This window comes from Ursus arctos, unplaced genomic scaffold, assembly GCF_023065955.2.
Source record: "Ursus arctos isolate Adak ecotype North America unplaced genomic scaffold, UrsArc2.0 scaffold_24, whole genome shotgun sequence".
Taxonomy (NCBI): domain Eukaryota; kingdom Metazoa; phylum Chordata; class Mammalia; order Carnivora; family Ursidae; genus Ursus; species Ursus arctos.
In genome coordinates this window covers 16,894,550-16,908,688 of record NW_026622919.1, presented here as the reverse complement: position 1 = coordinate 16,908,688, position 14,139 = coordinate 16,894,550, and the positions used below count along the sequence as shown (strand labels likewise).

General features: G+C 38.8%; 1 protein-coding gene across 1 annotated transcript in view; it reads right to left on the bottom strand.

Annotated features, from left to right (window-relative positions):
- Positions 1-14,139, bottom strand: part of NSF (N-ethylmaleimide sensitive factor, vesicle fusing ATPase) — a 147,794-nt gene that overhangs the window by 18,869 nt on the left and 114,786 nt on the right. Inside the window, exons 16-17 of the mRNA XM_026512581.4 lie at positions 10,751-10,817; positions 8,526-8,605 (exon numbers count right to left, since the gene is read on the bottom strand). Coding sequence (XP_026368366.1) covers positions 8,526-8,605; positions 10,751-10,817 — 147 coding nt within the window. The remainder of the gene's footprint in view (positions 1-8,525; positions 8,606-10,750; positions 10,818-14,139) is intronic.

The following is a 14,139-nucleotide window of genomic DNA, read 5'->3' as shown; positions in this document are numbered from 1 at the left end:
GGTGGCCAGAGTTTTCCATCTGACTGTGGTCACCTAGATATTTCTCTCTGTCCTCCCTTCCCAATATTGCCCCTCTTATTTTGGAAACCGGCCCCCTTCTTCCGCTTGCTCCAGGGCTGGCTAAGGCAGGCAGGTGCTGCAGGGAGCAAGAGGGCCGGCAGAGAAAGCTGCTATGTTCTCTCTTCCGGATTTCTAGGGCTGGTTTCTTCAGCAGCAGCCATGTGGAGCCGAGCTCCTTTGATATGGGTTGGTTGCTTTGTTGGTTTTATATATTTTGTGTGTGAGGAAAGACAAGAGTCAGAGTTTTCTTTGATGTGAAAAATAAATTAATAACTGAGTTGTGCTTTGCAGTTGACGGAGAACTACAATAAACATTTCTCTTATTTAATTCTCACATTCTCAACTTCAATATTTCTATTGTTCCTATTCTAGAAAAGTGAAAATTGAGGCTCCAAAGTAACTGGATTCTAATTCAAGTCTTTGAATTCTAACTCCCGTGCTCTTATTTCACTGCCAATGTTAGTTCTATGTGTAGTTAAGACCCACCATCTTCAAAAATACCCCATTTGTAGTAAATATCATCATCCACATAGCCTAACTGGTTTAAAAAAAAAAAAAAGGAAAGAAAAGAAAAGAAAAGGTGGAGCTGCTCAGATTGTCTGGAGCCTGCCTGTGGAAGCCCTCTTTCCATTCCCCAATGTGAGGGGTAAGGAAGGTTGTCAAGATGAAGATGTGATCAAGTAGTGACGGTAGACCAAGCAGTGACTTAAAAAGATCAAGACCTTGTTCCATTTACACCCCAATAACTATCAGAATATTGACGGATTGTTCTGGACCTTTTGTAAGATTTCTCTTACTGGCTCTTCTTGCCCAACAGTTGTTATGCCACACAGTATAAAGCCCTAAGAAATCTCCAAAGATCTATGTACTTGTTTCAGGGACAAGAAGGCAGGAGAGGTGAGAGACACTACTCTGGTCCACTGTGAGGTAGGAGAAAAGGAGAGCTTTAGTCACAAGCAACAGGTGGCTGCAGGGAAAAAGCAAGTAGGTGGGCCAGTCCTTGGAGGCTGAGGATAAACATAACAGGTAGTGTCCTCAGGGAGCTGACAATGGCCAGAAGCCCTGTTCCTCCCTCTACTCCTTACCCTGTTGAGCCCTGAAATTCCTGTCTCTGTTTCATTCTTCATTTATAACAGGGATCTCTAATTCTCAAACCAGAGTACTTAGGATGCTTCTAAATTCCAGCACATGGGAGATAGGGGCATACTTATTATTTTTCCCTCCGTAATGAGAATGAAGGAAGTTGCGCCTGGGCACTCCAGGCTGGAACTCCAACACACTTTCTGATGATCTGCTACATATAGGAGTTGCTTTCTTTAGTTTTTCTGTCATACAGGCTAAAAAGAGTCTGTGGACTGGCACCTCTTTTCTTTAAAAATAAACAAACTGGGAAATACATTTCTAGTTCCATACAATAGCCTTAATGAAATATTAGACCCTCTAAGAACTTTGAAACAGCCACAAAACAGGAACAAACAGAATCTGAGATGGTCAACCCTTGGCCCCAAGCGATGGGAATATTCAAATCAAGAGAACATCCGTTCTCTTTTCGAAGATGTTAGGATAAGACTCTATACATCAATCCTTTACAAATGACATGCTCTGTGGACAATGGCAGGTTCCTACTTTTCAGTAACCCCACGCTTTTCACAATAAAGCATCAGGTTTAGCCTTCTGTGTAGTCCCCAGGTTTACAGAGGACTTCACTGTACATTATCTTCGCTGGCCCTCAATGGGGTAGGTAAGGCAGGGAGAATTACCTCCATTTTACAGATGAAGAAATACACAAAGATAGTAAGGGACTAGTTCAAAGTTGACTGAACTAACACTCAAACTCAGGTTTTCTGACTCCAAGAGCAGTTCTGCAGAGGGGGTCCTCACAACAAGATTCACTAAAATCAACACTTCTAACACTGACGTCATGTTGCAATAATATATTTATGGCAATGGGGCTCAACGAAGACATTCTGGCAGGGATAGAGTATTGTGTCTCAGCCCCATTAGCAGTTCCCCGATGACTAAACTTTAGATATTTAATTTTGAATTAGCTGAAAATGGTGTATACATGTCTTATAATTTTTTGTATTCATTAATACCTATTATAGATGCACTCTACCAAACCAAAAACCCTATTTTGAAAACATGTTTTTTTTAAAAATGTGTGTCTGTTTTTATTTATTTATGTACTTGATTTATTTTTTAAGTAAGTTCCCCACCCAACGTGGGGTTTGCACTCATGACCCTGAGATTAAGACTCACATGCTCCACCGACTAAACCAGCCAGGTGCCCCTGAAAACATGGTTTTATTCAGCAGGTATCTGTAGCAATGTTTTATAAAAGGACTCACCAAATTTCTTGCACTACTTTTTATGTATCTGAAATCATCCTACATATATATATGTGTGTGTATATATACAGATATATACACACACATATATATATGTCTCAAAGTTATATATATATATATATATTCGATTTATATAGAACTTTGAGACAACCTACTATACTAAGCAAAGTATAGAGAATTTTATAAAATACAGTAGCCATCTAATGTCACTGACTGAATAAATGGAAAAACTGGGCCACTAAATTGTCAACCATCATACAGCTTTTCTTCAACAAAGCAGTCCAATGCACAAGTCATCACATCAGTGATTACGACTAATGTGTCTGGCAGATTGACTACACCTCTTTCCTAAAGTGGTTACACATCTTATTGAGTCATATTGTAGTCATTAGCCAGAGTTAATTTTGAACAGATAGATGGGGAGATACTCATGTTTAGGCCTGCACGATTTGGAGTCTCTTCCATTATCTGCTTATTTCGCTGAAGCAACCCAAAGGCTGAAGAGTTGCTTAATATTACCAAGACTTCCTAACAACATCTCTGAAGTAAGACTGTACTCAGACGTCGTGTCAGGATTACACGAAGAGCAATCTTGTCCAGGGACTGGTGATGTTAAAACAAAATCCATGGGACAAACAGATACACCTGCCCGAGTTCCCACTTGCAGCTCACTACAGTTTTTTATTGGTACGTGATGCCAGTCCTGGCTCTAAACCCTACTTCTTTCTTATCAGGTAATATTCCTAGGTGCCAGAGCAGTGAGGAAGTTGGTTTTTTCCAACAACTTTTACTTTACCTAAAACTCTAACAACCCCTAGGTCTGAATTCTCCTTCAGTAATACTGTTATGAATTCAGAGTGGTCTTCTCTTGTAAGAGTTTACAGTTTCCAAAGAGTTTTCCAACTGGTATGCTGCAAAGGAGTTATAGGTGGACTAAGGTATCGGTTCTCGTCAGCCCTGGGGAAGGCTGGGTGGCACTGGGGTGGGGGTGGGGAGCTGCGCCTCTGTCTGGCTGAGAGCGGTGGCGGCCATTTACCTGACTTACCTCAACAGATGCTACCGTTTTCTATATACTATTACGCTGAGCTCAAAGAGGAATGGGTCTCCATAAATGACAAGGCCATTCTGGTGGCCACGGATGCAGTCTTCCAATGGGATTCCCCAAAGTGTCAAGTGAATCCAGCACTGAAGCAGTCAGGTTAATGGGCTTAACTAACTACTCCCGCACTTGTTGAGGAAACTGGGAAGTCATGTCATTTTAGAGCCTGAAGAGTTCCTTTGCGGGCACTTTATTTTGTCTCCCAAAAAAGAAAAAAAGAAGGTGCCAGAAGGGCCCAATGAGGGAAATAGTAAAGCTGTCGGTGCTGCACGTTGCGGGAAGATTTACCTGGCCTTACAGCTTTCCTACTGCTTCTTCCTTGACATTAAGACTAAGGCTTTCATCCTCCTGATGTTGAAAAGCACATTCTCCTCAACTTCCATAAATCTGCAAAACCTGAAAAGAGCCCCAGTGTCACTGAGTAAAAGAGCCGGCTTTAGGAATCTCACTGGAAGGAGGGGTGTCTTCAAGCCTCTCACTGCTAAGCCGGACATTTCCTAACACTGGACAAATTGTACATCCAGCTCGGGGAGGGTGAACTGCAGTGGTCTTTTACCCTCCGAGCCAATTGTTAGCTTTTCACAGGAATCAGCAGGGAAGCACATGTGAAACCTCTGTGGTGCCGGTGAGCGCCCCCATGCCTTGTGTGACTCTGCATGTAGATGAAGCCAGCCGGGGGCTTTCTGAGCCGCGGCCGGGAGTTCTCAGAGCAGCCCTTTTCTCCGGCGTGGCTCCCTGCTGGGACAGCCCTTTTCAGTGTTCTACCCCCCCTCGATCTCTTCTCCTGCACAACACAGGGCAACTTGATTGAAATAAAGACCTAGGGAACATGTTTTATTTTCTCCTGTTCAATCCATTTTAGAAAAGCTTTTAATTGGTTTTAAAAAGATGCTAAACAAAATGTGATGATGTTTTTCAGTCTTCATGAACTACAGATACCACTTTTTATACTTTCAAAGGGCTAATAAATCAATCATGAAATTAACTCTCCAGCTAAATTTAAAGCAAACCCACTGAATACCGGGTTCATTAAAAATCTATGCATTTACTTAGAAAAATTTAAAATTCAAAGAAAATTATCCTAGTAACTGAAATCTGACTTGAATTTTTAGTCCTACACTGAAAATCCAAGACCAAAGCAATCACAAAGGGAAAAAAAGAAGGCTTGTGAGCCAGTTTTAATAAGCCAATTTACAGCGAGGGAGGGGGGGGTGGGGGAGGGGAGGAGGAGAAAAGAGAATATCTTGATACATAACAACATAGTGCCCCTGAAGGGATTCTTTTATTTGAGCATGTGCACACATGCACACATAATTTTTCTGTGTGAAAGCTGGAATTACAACAAATGCAATATTAAGGATTCTGTGGCTGATATGATTACTATATTGTACACATGTACAGTTCCTCTTTTTAAAGAAAAATGCCTTCAACTTCTCTGTTTTCTTGACGGTGATAAAAATAATAGTTTTCTACCACCCTAGGTGGCTCTACAACACTCAGATTCATACACTTTTAATATTTAATTGAAAACATCTGAAAAACCGACACAGATAATGGTTTGGTGAAGTGAATGCTTTCACTTTATAAAGACAAATATTCTCGCCACTGGATCAGCCTGAAAATTCTCCCTTATTCTCCTGAGAGAATACATACTAATTTAAAAAGCAAGGTGGTACAGAGAAAGCATATTTTTATTTTGTCAAATGTACGCCAACTAGATATACTGGAAACGTTTACTTCCCCGGCCACTGACGTGCTCACACAGTAGGCCATCATCCAGCAGTCCAGGTCAGAGTCACCGAATTCTGATTAACGACAGACTGGTAACCCTTAAAAGAGAATCCCCACCATTTCCAGTCACTAAGGCAACCAGATCTATCCTTGACTTCTTATATATTCCCATATCCTTCCTTTTCGGTCCTTAGAGAAATTCATCCCACATCCCTTTTTAATGATCCAATCCCTGTTTCTAGGACTTCTCCCAAGTTGGGCCATGTACCTGGATGCTCACTCCTTGCTTCCAGCTCTCCCTTTAACCCTCCTTTCATCACTTAAGCAGCTTTGCAATCACTTTCTTCTTTAAAGTATCTGTTTTATTGAGACAGAAGTCACAGAACACACAATTCACTGATTTCAAGTGTGCAATTCAGTGGTGTTTAGTATATTCACAGAATGTGCAACTATCACCATGATCCATTTCTGAACATGTGAAACACCCCAAGAAGAAACCCACACCCGTTAGCAGGCACCTCTCACTCCCCTATCCACCCCTCCAGGCCTAGGCCACCGTGAATCTACCAGATTCTGCCTCTACAGATGTGCCAGTTCTGGACATTTCATACAAATGGAATCAATCTGTGGTCTTTTGTGACTGGCTTCTTTCACTTAGCATGTTTTCACGGTTCATCCATGTTGCAGCATGTTTCAGACTTCACTTCTTTTTATTGCTGAATGATATTCCATTGTATGGATATACCACAGTTTTTGTGAACACCTGGGTTGTGCCTGCTTTTGGCTATTATGAATAATGCTGCTTTGAACATATCTACAACCTTCTGTGTGGACATATATTTTCATTTCTTTGGGGTATATACCTAAATTGTTGGGTCATATTGTATCTTTATCTCTAACGTTTTGAGGAACTGCTAGACTATTTTCCAAAGGCTGCACAATTTTTATATTCCCACCAGCAGCGCATAAGGGTTGCAATTTCTCCATATGCACAGCAACGCTTATTGTTATCTGCCTTTTTGGTTGTAGCCATCCTGGTGGGTATGAAGTGGTATCTCATGTGGCTTTGATGTGCATTTCCCTGACGGCTAATGATGTGGAGTATCTTCTCACGTGCTCGTTGACCATTTGAAATTTATTTATTTTTGAATGTTTTCACTTTAATCATACTTTGCCAAATACAACAATACAAAATACTTAAGGCCACCAAAATGAGCGGACACTCAAAAAATCTCTTTAGAAGTTGTCTGTATTTTTTGTGGAATAAGTTGTTCATGAAGTACACCCGTATAAACTGGTGCCAGACATTGTAAGATTTAAAACATTAGGTAATGTTCCTTTCCTCAAGAATTTTACAATTATTTTTACAAAATGGAAAGTTATTCTTAAGTCTTTAGTCAAAATGCTGCAAGTGTTTTTAATATGCTCTATTTATTTCTATTGGTATCTATTTTGGATTACAAATAATTCTGTTTAAATATATGTATTTGCCAAGGTAAAGGACAAGCAGTTTAAAAAATATCATTGAAAAATAATTCTTCCTTCTCCCAATGACTTTTAGCATAAATTCTTTTTAGCTAAAGACTGAATAAGATATAAATTTATTTTTTTAAAAGATTTAATTTATTTATTTGAGAGACAGAGAGGGAGAGCATGAGCAGGGGGGAGTGGGTGGAGGGAGAAACAGGCTCCCTGATGAGCAAGGAAACAGATGCGGCACTCGATCCCAGGACCCTGCGATCATGACCCGAGCCAAAGACAGAAACTTAACCAACTGAGCCACCCAGGTGCCCCTGAATAAGATATAAATTTAAATGCCTGGAGAAAGTCTCCCAATCTAATAATTTTTAAAATGCTATATCATAGGAAAGGATTCTTTTTGTATGTGATATATATGGATATTGGGGTTATTTACTTTTTCTAGCAACTTTATTTTTAAAGATTTTATTTATTTATTTGAGAGAGAGAGACAGAGAGAGTGTGCCTGTGTGAGCAGTGGGAGAGGGAGACAAGCAGACTCCCCACTGAGTGGAGAGCCCAGTGCAGGGCTTGATCCCAGGACCCTGAGATCACGACCTGAGCCAAAATCAAGAGTCAGATGTTTAACCGACTGAGCCACCCAAGCGACTCTTCCAGCAACTTTAGATTTATCTATTTATATACTTATTGCAGGAATCAGAGAAGGGAAAAATACACCCAGTTCTCTAACTTCAGCCTTAGGACGAGCTAATTCCCAAATACCGGGAATGACAGTTTATGGAAAAATGATTACAAAATCCTTACAGTGCACATATGCAGTAAATTTTCAAGGCTGTTGTACCTTATGTTTCTTTTCACTATTCTAGAAATACAAAAAACCAAAAAAATCCCAGAAAATCAAGACAAGTCCATCACTTTTAGTTCTAACACACACACACACACACACACACACACACACACACACACAAATTTTAACTGTTAAATTAAAAAGCAGATTCATCAACTTAACAAGAAATATTTTCCATACAGCCTAGTTAAAATCTATAACTTCAATACAAGATTCCCATACAGACATTAAGATGTTTTTCAAGTTAATGCTTAACCTCTTTGTATCTGTCTTTGGCATTTCTCGAAGGTTACAGCACACAAAATCAATCAAGAGAATTGGTGTCTTGTGTCATAGCCAAACATGCTCTGGCAGCCTCTACGTAATTAACATATTTAGCCAACCCTCATAGATTACTTTTAAATGTGTTATCAAAATCACCAGTCTCCAGTAGCCACATCAGTAAAAATGCAACCACATGAACAAGGATCTGGCTATGAACTCCCTCCTCAAAAGTGCCACACGACACAAGAGACATAATTCAAGCTTCACTGTAAACATTTTTTAAAAAGAAAAATCTGCCTACAGGAAATAAATATCCTCAAATACAATTTCTTAGGAAAATCTATCCGATGATAAATGAAACAAATGGGAATGTATATTCCATCCCTTCTACGTGAATATCATGATCTCTCATGGGAGATGCAGGTGGCCAGGGATATGTAACATCCTGGGAAATTTACAGAACAACAAAAACAGAACACTGATCGAAACTAGGATTTGGGGGTCTTCGGAAAGGAAACTTCTCTGTTAAGAAAATCATTTACCTTAAAACAGAAGTCCAGACCAGATGACTTTTCCAAAGCCCCTCAACAACAGAATTTTACGTTAATGATCACTTGCTTAGTTAGCAGCTTATATGCACCATTATACGCAATATACTGGAAAAATTCTGTGGAAATGTTCCTTATATTATTTTTACCTGAGGAGGTGCCTTTTTGAGTAGCACGAGAAGAGCCTGTAATACCAGATTAGAAAATCGAGGGCCAATAGGGACATAATCTGGAACAGAAACATTGCTGTGTTTTAGGGATTCGATACACATATGCACATATTCCAAACGTTCAGATTTTTCTGCATCAAGAGTAAACATAGTCTTAAGTAACTGTCATGCAACTAACGATAATTAGAAGAATAGTATCTCCAATAACTGAAAGGCTTAAAACATTATGTAAGAACTCACATCTGTAACATTTTTTAAAAAGCTTCTAAATATCCATTTTGAGTTCAGGTAGACATCTTTGTCTAATATTCAGAGACAGTTTATTTTTTTGTTGTTTTTTTTTAATGAAGAAAATAGCCAGGTGTATCTACCAACCATTTCCAAGAAATTACTGCAAACCATGGTAATACAGTAAGCTCACAGGCAACAAAACATACTAGAAAATGAGTAGAGGGGGAAACAGCAATTAATAATGTAAGTAAGGTATTAAATATAACTGAGATGATGGTAAAGTCACTAAGAATGGTCCTTGGTTGGTGAAGAACAGAGAACTTTCTATAACCTTCTGTTAAACTTCTACTAATCCTTCAAGATTCAGCATAAATCCAGCTTTCTCTGAATAGTGCATACGCACGCACCCTTGCCTTATGCTTAGAACTACCTTCAGGCACCAGCCCTCTGAAGTCAAAAGTGATCTTTCCCTTTTCCGAATTATCCAGAACACAGGGCACATTCTACTTTGCAATAATTTTTACCAATATATGTTACAACACCAGCATGTTACTTATTTTTTCGGAGAGCCTAATAATTCTAGCAGAGTAGTAAGGGCTCAGCTTACTTTGTTGAATAAATGAACAAACAAGTATAGGTAATAACTATTCATACAAGTGAAAACATACTCGGAGGGCACACATTCCTGACACAGTAGTGTTGCTATGACCACACATCTCAATTGTGTTTAGATAAAGGAATTTACACAGAGCTATGAGTTTGTGCTTAAAAGCTTTTAAAGAAATAATCCTATAAACTGGGCTGAAATGTATCAAAAACAGCAGACCAAAAACCCCAGGTCACTAGATAAAACTATCAAATTAAGAAGACCTCAGATACACCTTGTTATATATAGGTACGTCTTTGCTTTATAACAAACATTGCCTTAAGAAATAAAAATAAATAACAGAGGACCTAAAGCAAGTCTGAAAATCATGAGGAAAATGTGGTAAGAACAGTTAACTTCGAAATCACTACTACACCATTTTGGATAGCTTAAGAAGGGATTACTCAGGTGTTGGGTGGTATTTTCAGAAGTTTATGAAGTCACCACATGGGTCAATTTCAATACAGTGATCACAGCATCCCGAGTCACTATTATAATGCATTTATTCCAGATGTATCTAATTTTTGCAATGAAATAAATGTAAGTAACAACACTTTTCTGGCATGTACTGGGAGATTACATCTTACGAGTTGCACGCAGGGACTGTCCTACTATTCATCTTTGTATCTGGCAGCAGTGCATTTCAGCATAAGAAATGGTTAATCAATATTTAAAAAAAATTTTTTTAACTATTGTAGAGCACCTGTAACTTTCAGAATGTTTTCAACACTGTTACCCCACTTTTGTCTGCACAATTACTCTATGGGATAAGTAAAGAAGGGAACACAGTCTCAGTTCTTATAAAACAGGTATATTTTATTTGCAAAAATTAGATAAACCTGGAATAAATGCATTATAACAGGGACTCGTTCTTATAAAACAGACTGGGATACAAGAGAACTTGTAGCTTCTCCCAAGTGTTATTTCACTCCATTCATAAGCCCGTTTTTCCCTTAGTTCTATCAAAGTTCCTAGCTGGAAACTCTGGGGTACAGGCAGTCCAGAGGTACTAAATAGCAAATATATCCATCAATGGAAACTACTGATCATTTATTACGGGCAGAGAACTCTGTGCAAGAAAGAAAATAACGTGAGGTGTGGGCCCTGATGGGAAAGCAGTTCATAATGGAGTTATGGTTGTAAGGCATATCTAACATGAAGATCATCACTGACTTCAGCTATAACAGATAACATAACTCCCTGTAAGACAAAGAAAAGTATTTCTATTGCCTTATAGTTTATAAATACCCGTTATTTTTCTCTTGCAATTTGTGAGACATTAGTGTAATGTGGCAAAGATAGCACAGTGGCAGAAATTATGACTCACCAAGTAGTCTTTCAATGTCATCCACAACCACACAGCTAAGCTGGGATTTGTACGCATCATCAAAGATCTGGAAGAAAGTAAAACCATTTATTATCCCAGTGCTCTCCATAATTATGACAATTTCCAAGAAGATGAAATTTAGTTAATTCTTGAGCAATGCCTAAACAAAGCACAATAGAAAACCAATATTTCAGACTCTACTATGTTAGAATTTAACAGATACTAGGATTTTGGAACTAAGAGTTCTTACAAGTTAAAAATGAGGAAATTGAGGCCCAAAGCAGTTAAATGACTTGCTCAAGACAACACAACTGGATCTTGGCTGAGCAAGAAGAAGGGTAATGCTGTTTTCAGCCTCACCAGCTGGACGTGTCACACCTGCCCATGCTGAGGAACCGCTGGTCATTAATCAACTGACAAATCCCATCAAATGTATCACAATGGTCTCTCCTCCTATGTCAGGAGCGCGACTTCAGTGTTGTGACCCAAGAGCTAGCTGAAGCCACAAGGGATGGGTAGAATAAAACCGAATGTCGTTTTATTATCGATAAGAATTGCGGCCCTGTTAAGCAGGAACAACACTGAGAGAACAGAATCCTGTTCATGCAAATCAGACCATAATGGTCAAAATGTTCACAGAAGAATTAAAGTTGGTTATAAAGGATCAGATAGATGTATCTTTAGTACCAGAAAAAAGATAATAGTACACTGTCTTAAGATAGTGAAAGAAATGCAAATTAAAGCAAGCAGTAAAGGAAGTTGTTATATCCTGACAAGGATGTGGCAATTTCAAGCCAGACAGAAGATTTAATTTATGTATAAGTTGGATGTAAGTGCCCACAGCCTTGGGACCAGCCTTTTCATAAATGTGGGGGTTCCTACCCTAGTGACTATAACCGGGGTTCAGGGCACCCCACCGATGTCAACGGTAAGAATTAATTTCTGCATCCCAGCCCAGTCTTTCTGGTTGATAAATAACCTCAGGGCACCAAGATGCTAACCACCACTCCACCCATCTTGCTCGGGGTGGCATGATACTCCTTAGTGGTTATCTTTTAACCATAGATAATTAAGTATTAGGCACAGAAATAAGGTAAATCAAGTCTTCAGTATTAATATTTTTTCATATTAAATTTAAAGACAACTTATATATGCCTGGTCTCAAAAGTATTTGTAACAATTAAGAAAATTTACCATATCAAGATTAATAGATTAGCCTTGCTAGTTCAATTTAAAATATACTGTTGAATAATTCATTTTGATAAGTTTTTATGTTGGAAGGCAAAAGATAACTTTAAAATGGTAAAGGTAATCTAAGATTCACCATATATATATTATTAGTTGTATTTTAATTTATTACTAAACAAATTATAGTTATTTTGAAACTCAATGTTTTGTTTGTTAGACAAACAACTGAAGTACTTCAAAGAGAAAATAAAACATTTTAAATGTGTAAATATAGTTTAAAATATTTAAAGAAATTTAATTAAGTTGTAAAAGTCCCCTTTTAAGGAACTGCTAACCTTCACTAGACCTACAAATAGAATAAGAGATGTAAAGGGATTTTTTAAAAGTTTGTTTTCTTTTGTGTTGAAAAACTAGGTTTTAAATTACAAAATTTTAATATGCTCCCTTTCATTGTTTAAACCTTAAATTAGCTATACATGGTCTTTTTTACCCTCAAAAGCCACCCTTAAAGATGCAAAACAAAAACATGGCAAAACAAATCGACTCAGGTTGGCAATCCAGATAGTAAGTTCCTCCCAACACACTATCTGTTCTTTAAGGAAGGAATTGTCTTCCTCGGTATTATGTTTTCAATGTCCTGACATGGCACTGGTGCTTAACAACTGTCTCCTGTATGTATGCGTGAAAGAAAGCCTCTGCTGCTTTCCTTTGCACCATCCCCTTTACCCCTCAGTCACTCTCCTATACTGTGTAAAAATCCCATTTACCCTTTCTCCCCATTGGATTGTGAGGTGGATAAAAACTTGATTCATGTCATCTCGAGGACCTGGCACAGAACAGTATTTATACTTGCCCAGTGAATTCAGTGGTTGAAACAACACAAGTTCTAATTCCATCTTGCCATAAATCACTTGTCTCTGCTCTGCTCTGGTATAGCATTTTGTATATTGTGTACGTATTAAGGATTCTTTACACTCTTCCTTATATTATACTAGAATATAAGCCCTCTAAAGGCAAGTACTATCTTAATTATCGACGTATCCTCAAATCAATATAATGCCTTATCATAAAGTAATCAATAAATATTGACTGCAAGAATAAATAAGCATTTCATTTTATTTTGTTTGTTAAAGATTTTATTTATTTATTTGAGAGAGAGAGAGACAGAGAGAGAGCGAGTGCACAAGCAGGGGGAAGGGGCAGAGGGTAGAAAGAGAAGCAGATTCCCCACTGACCAGGGAGACCACCTGCAGGGCTCGATCCCAGGACCCTGAGATCATGACATGAGCCCAAGGCAGACGTTTAACCGACTGAGCCACCCAGACCCCTCATAAATATGCATTTTATATTCAAGCAGAAATATCAAGTGAGTATAGTTGGAGACGTATGACTGAAGTCAGGGTATGGAGCTCACCCTCAGGGCAATGACTGCTGAAAGCACGCGAGGGGATGAGAGCTCAAGGAGAAATGGCAGAGATAAAAGAATAATAGGCTAAGTACCAAATCTTGAGTGTTACTCTGTGCAGTCATTCAACAAATATTTTCAAACTGCTGTTATGTGTCAAGCATTAATGAAGGCAATGGAGAGAGTAATGAATGAGACAAGTATGATCATAACTCCACAAAGCTTGGAGTGGGGGAAGCAGGTCACAGGTAACCATAACAAAGCATGACACTACTATGTTGGAGGAAATACGAGATGAGACAGTAGTCCTTGGGGATACCCCCACACATACTGGTTCTCTTTCTAGCATGTGGTAGGATTGTAGTTCCCGGCCCCCTCTCAAGGCAGGGACGACTACAGGGCTTGCTTCCACTAATGAAATACAACTGAATATATATATCACTTTCTAAAAGGAGCTTTAGAGCAACTGCAATGATTCACCATATTCCCTTTATCCTGCTTCAGCTATCATGATCTCACATGTGAGAGGGAGCTTCTACTATGAGTTAGTTTGAGTCTCGGAGAAGCTACAATGAGCAAAGCTCCTCCCCTGAGCCATGAAGGCCACGTAGTATGAGCCACAAACAACCTTTGTTATGTTAACCCACTGAGATTTGGGGGTTGCTCATTATTGCAGCATAACTTAGCCTATCTTAACCGACATGGAGGATTGTGGAGTCAGTGACAGTGTCCTAAATTTAGGAAGTGGCATTTAAGTTGAGATCTGAAGGATAAACAGTGGAAAATGGGGAAGAGG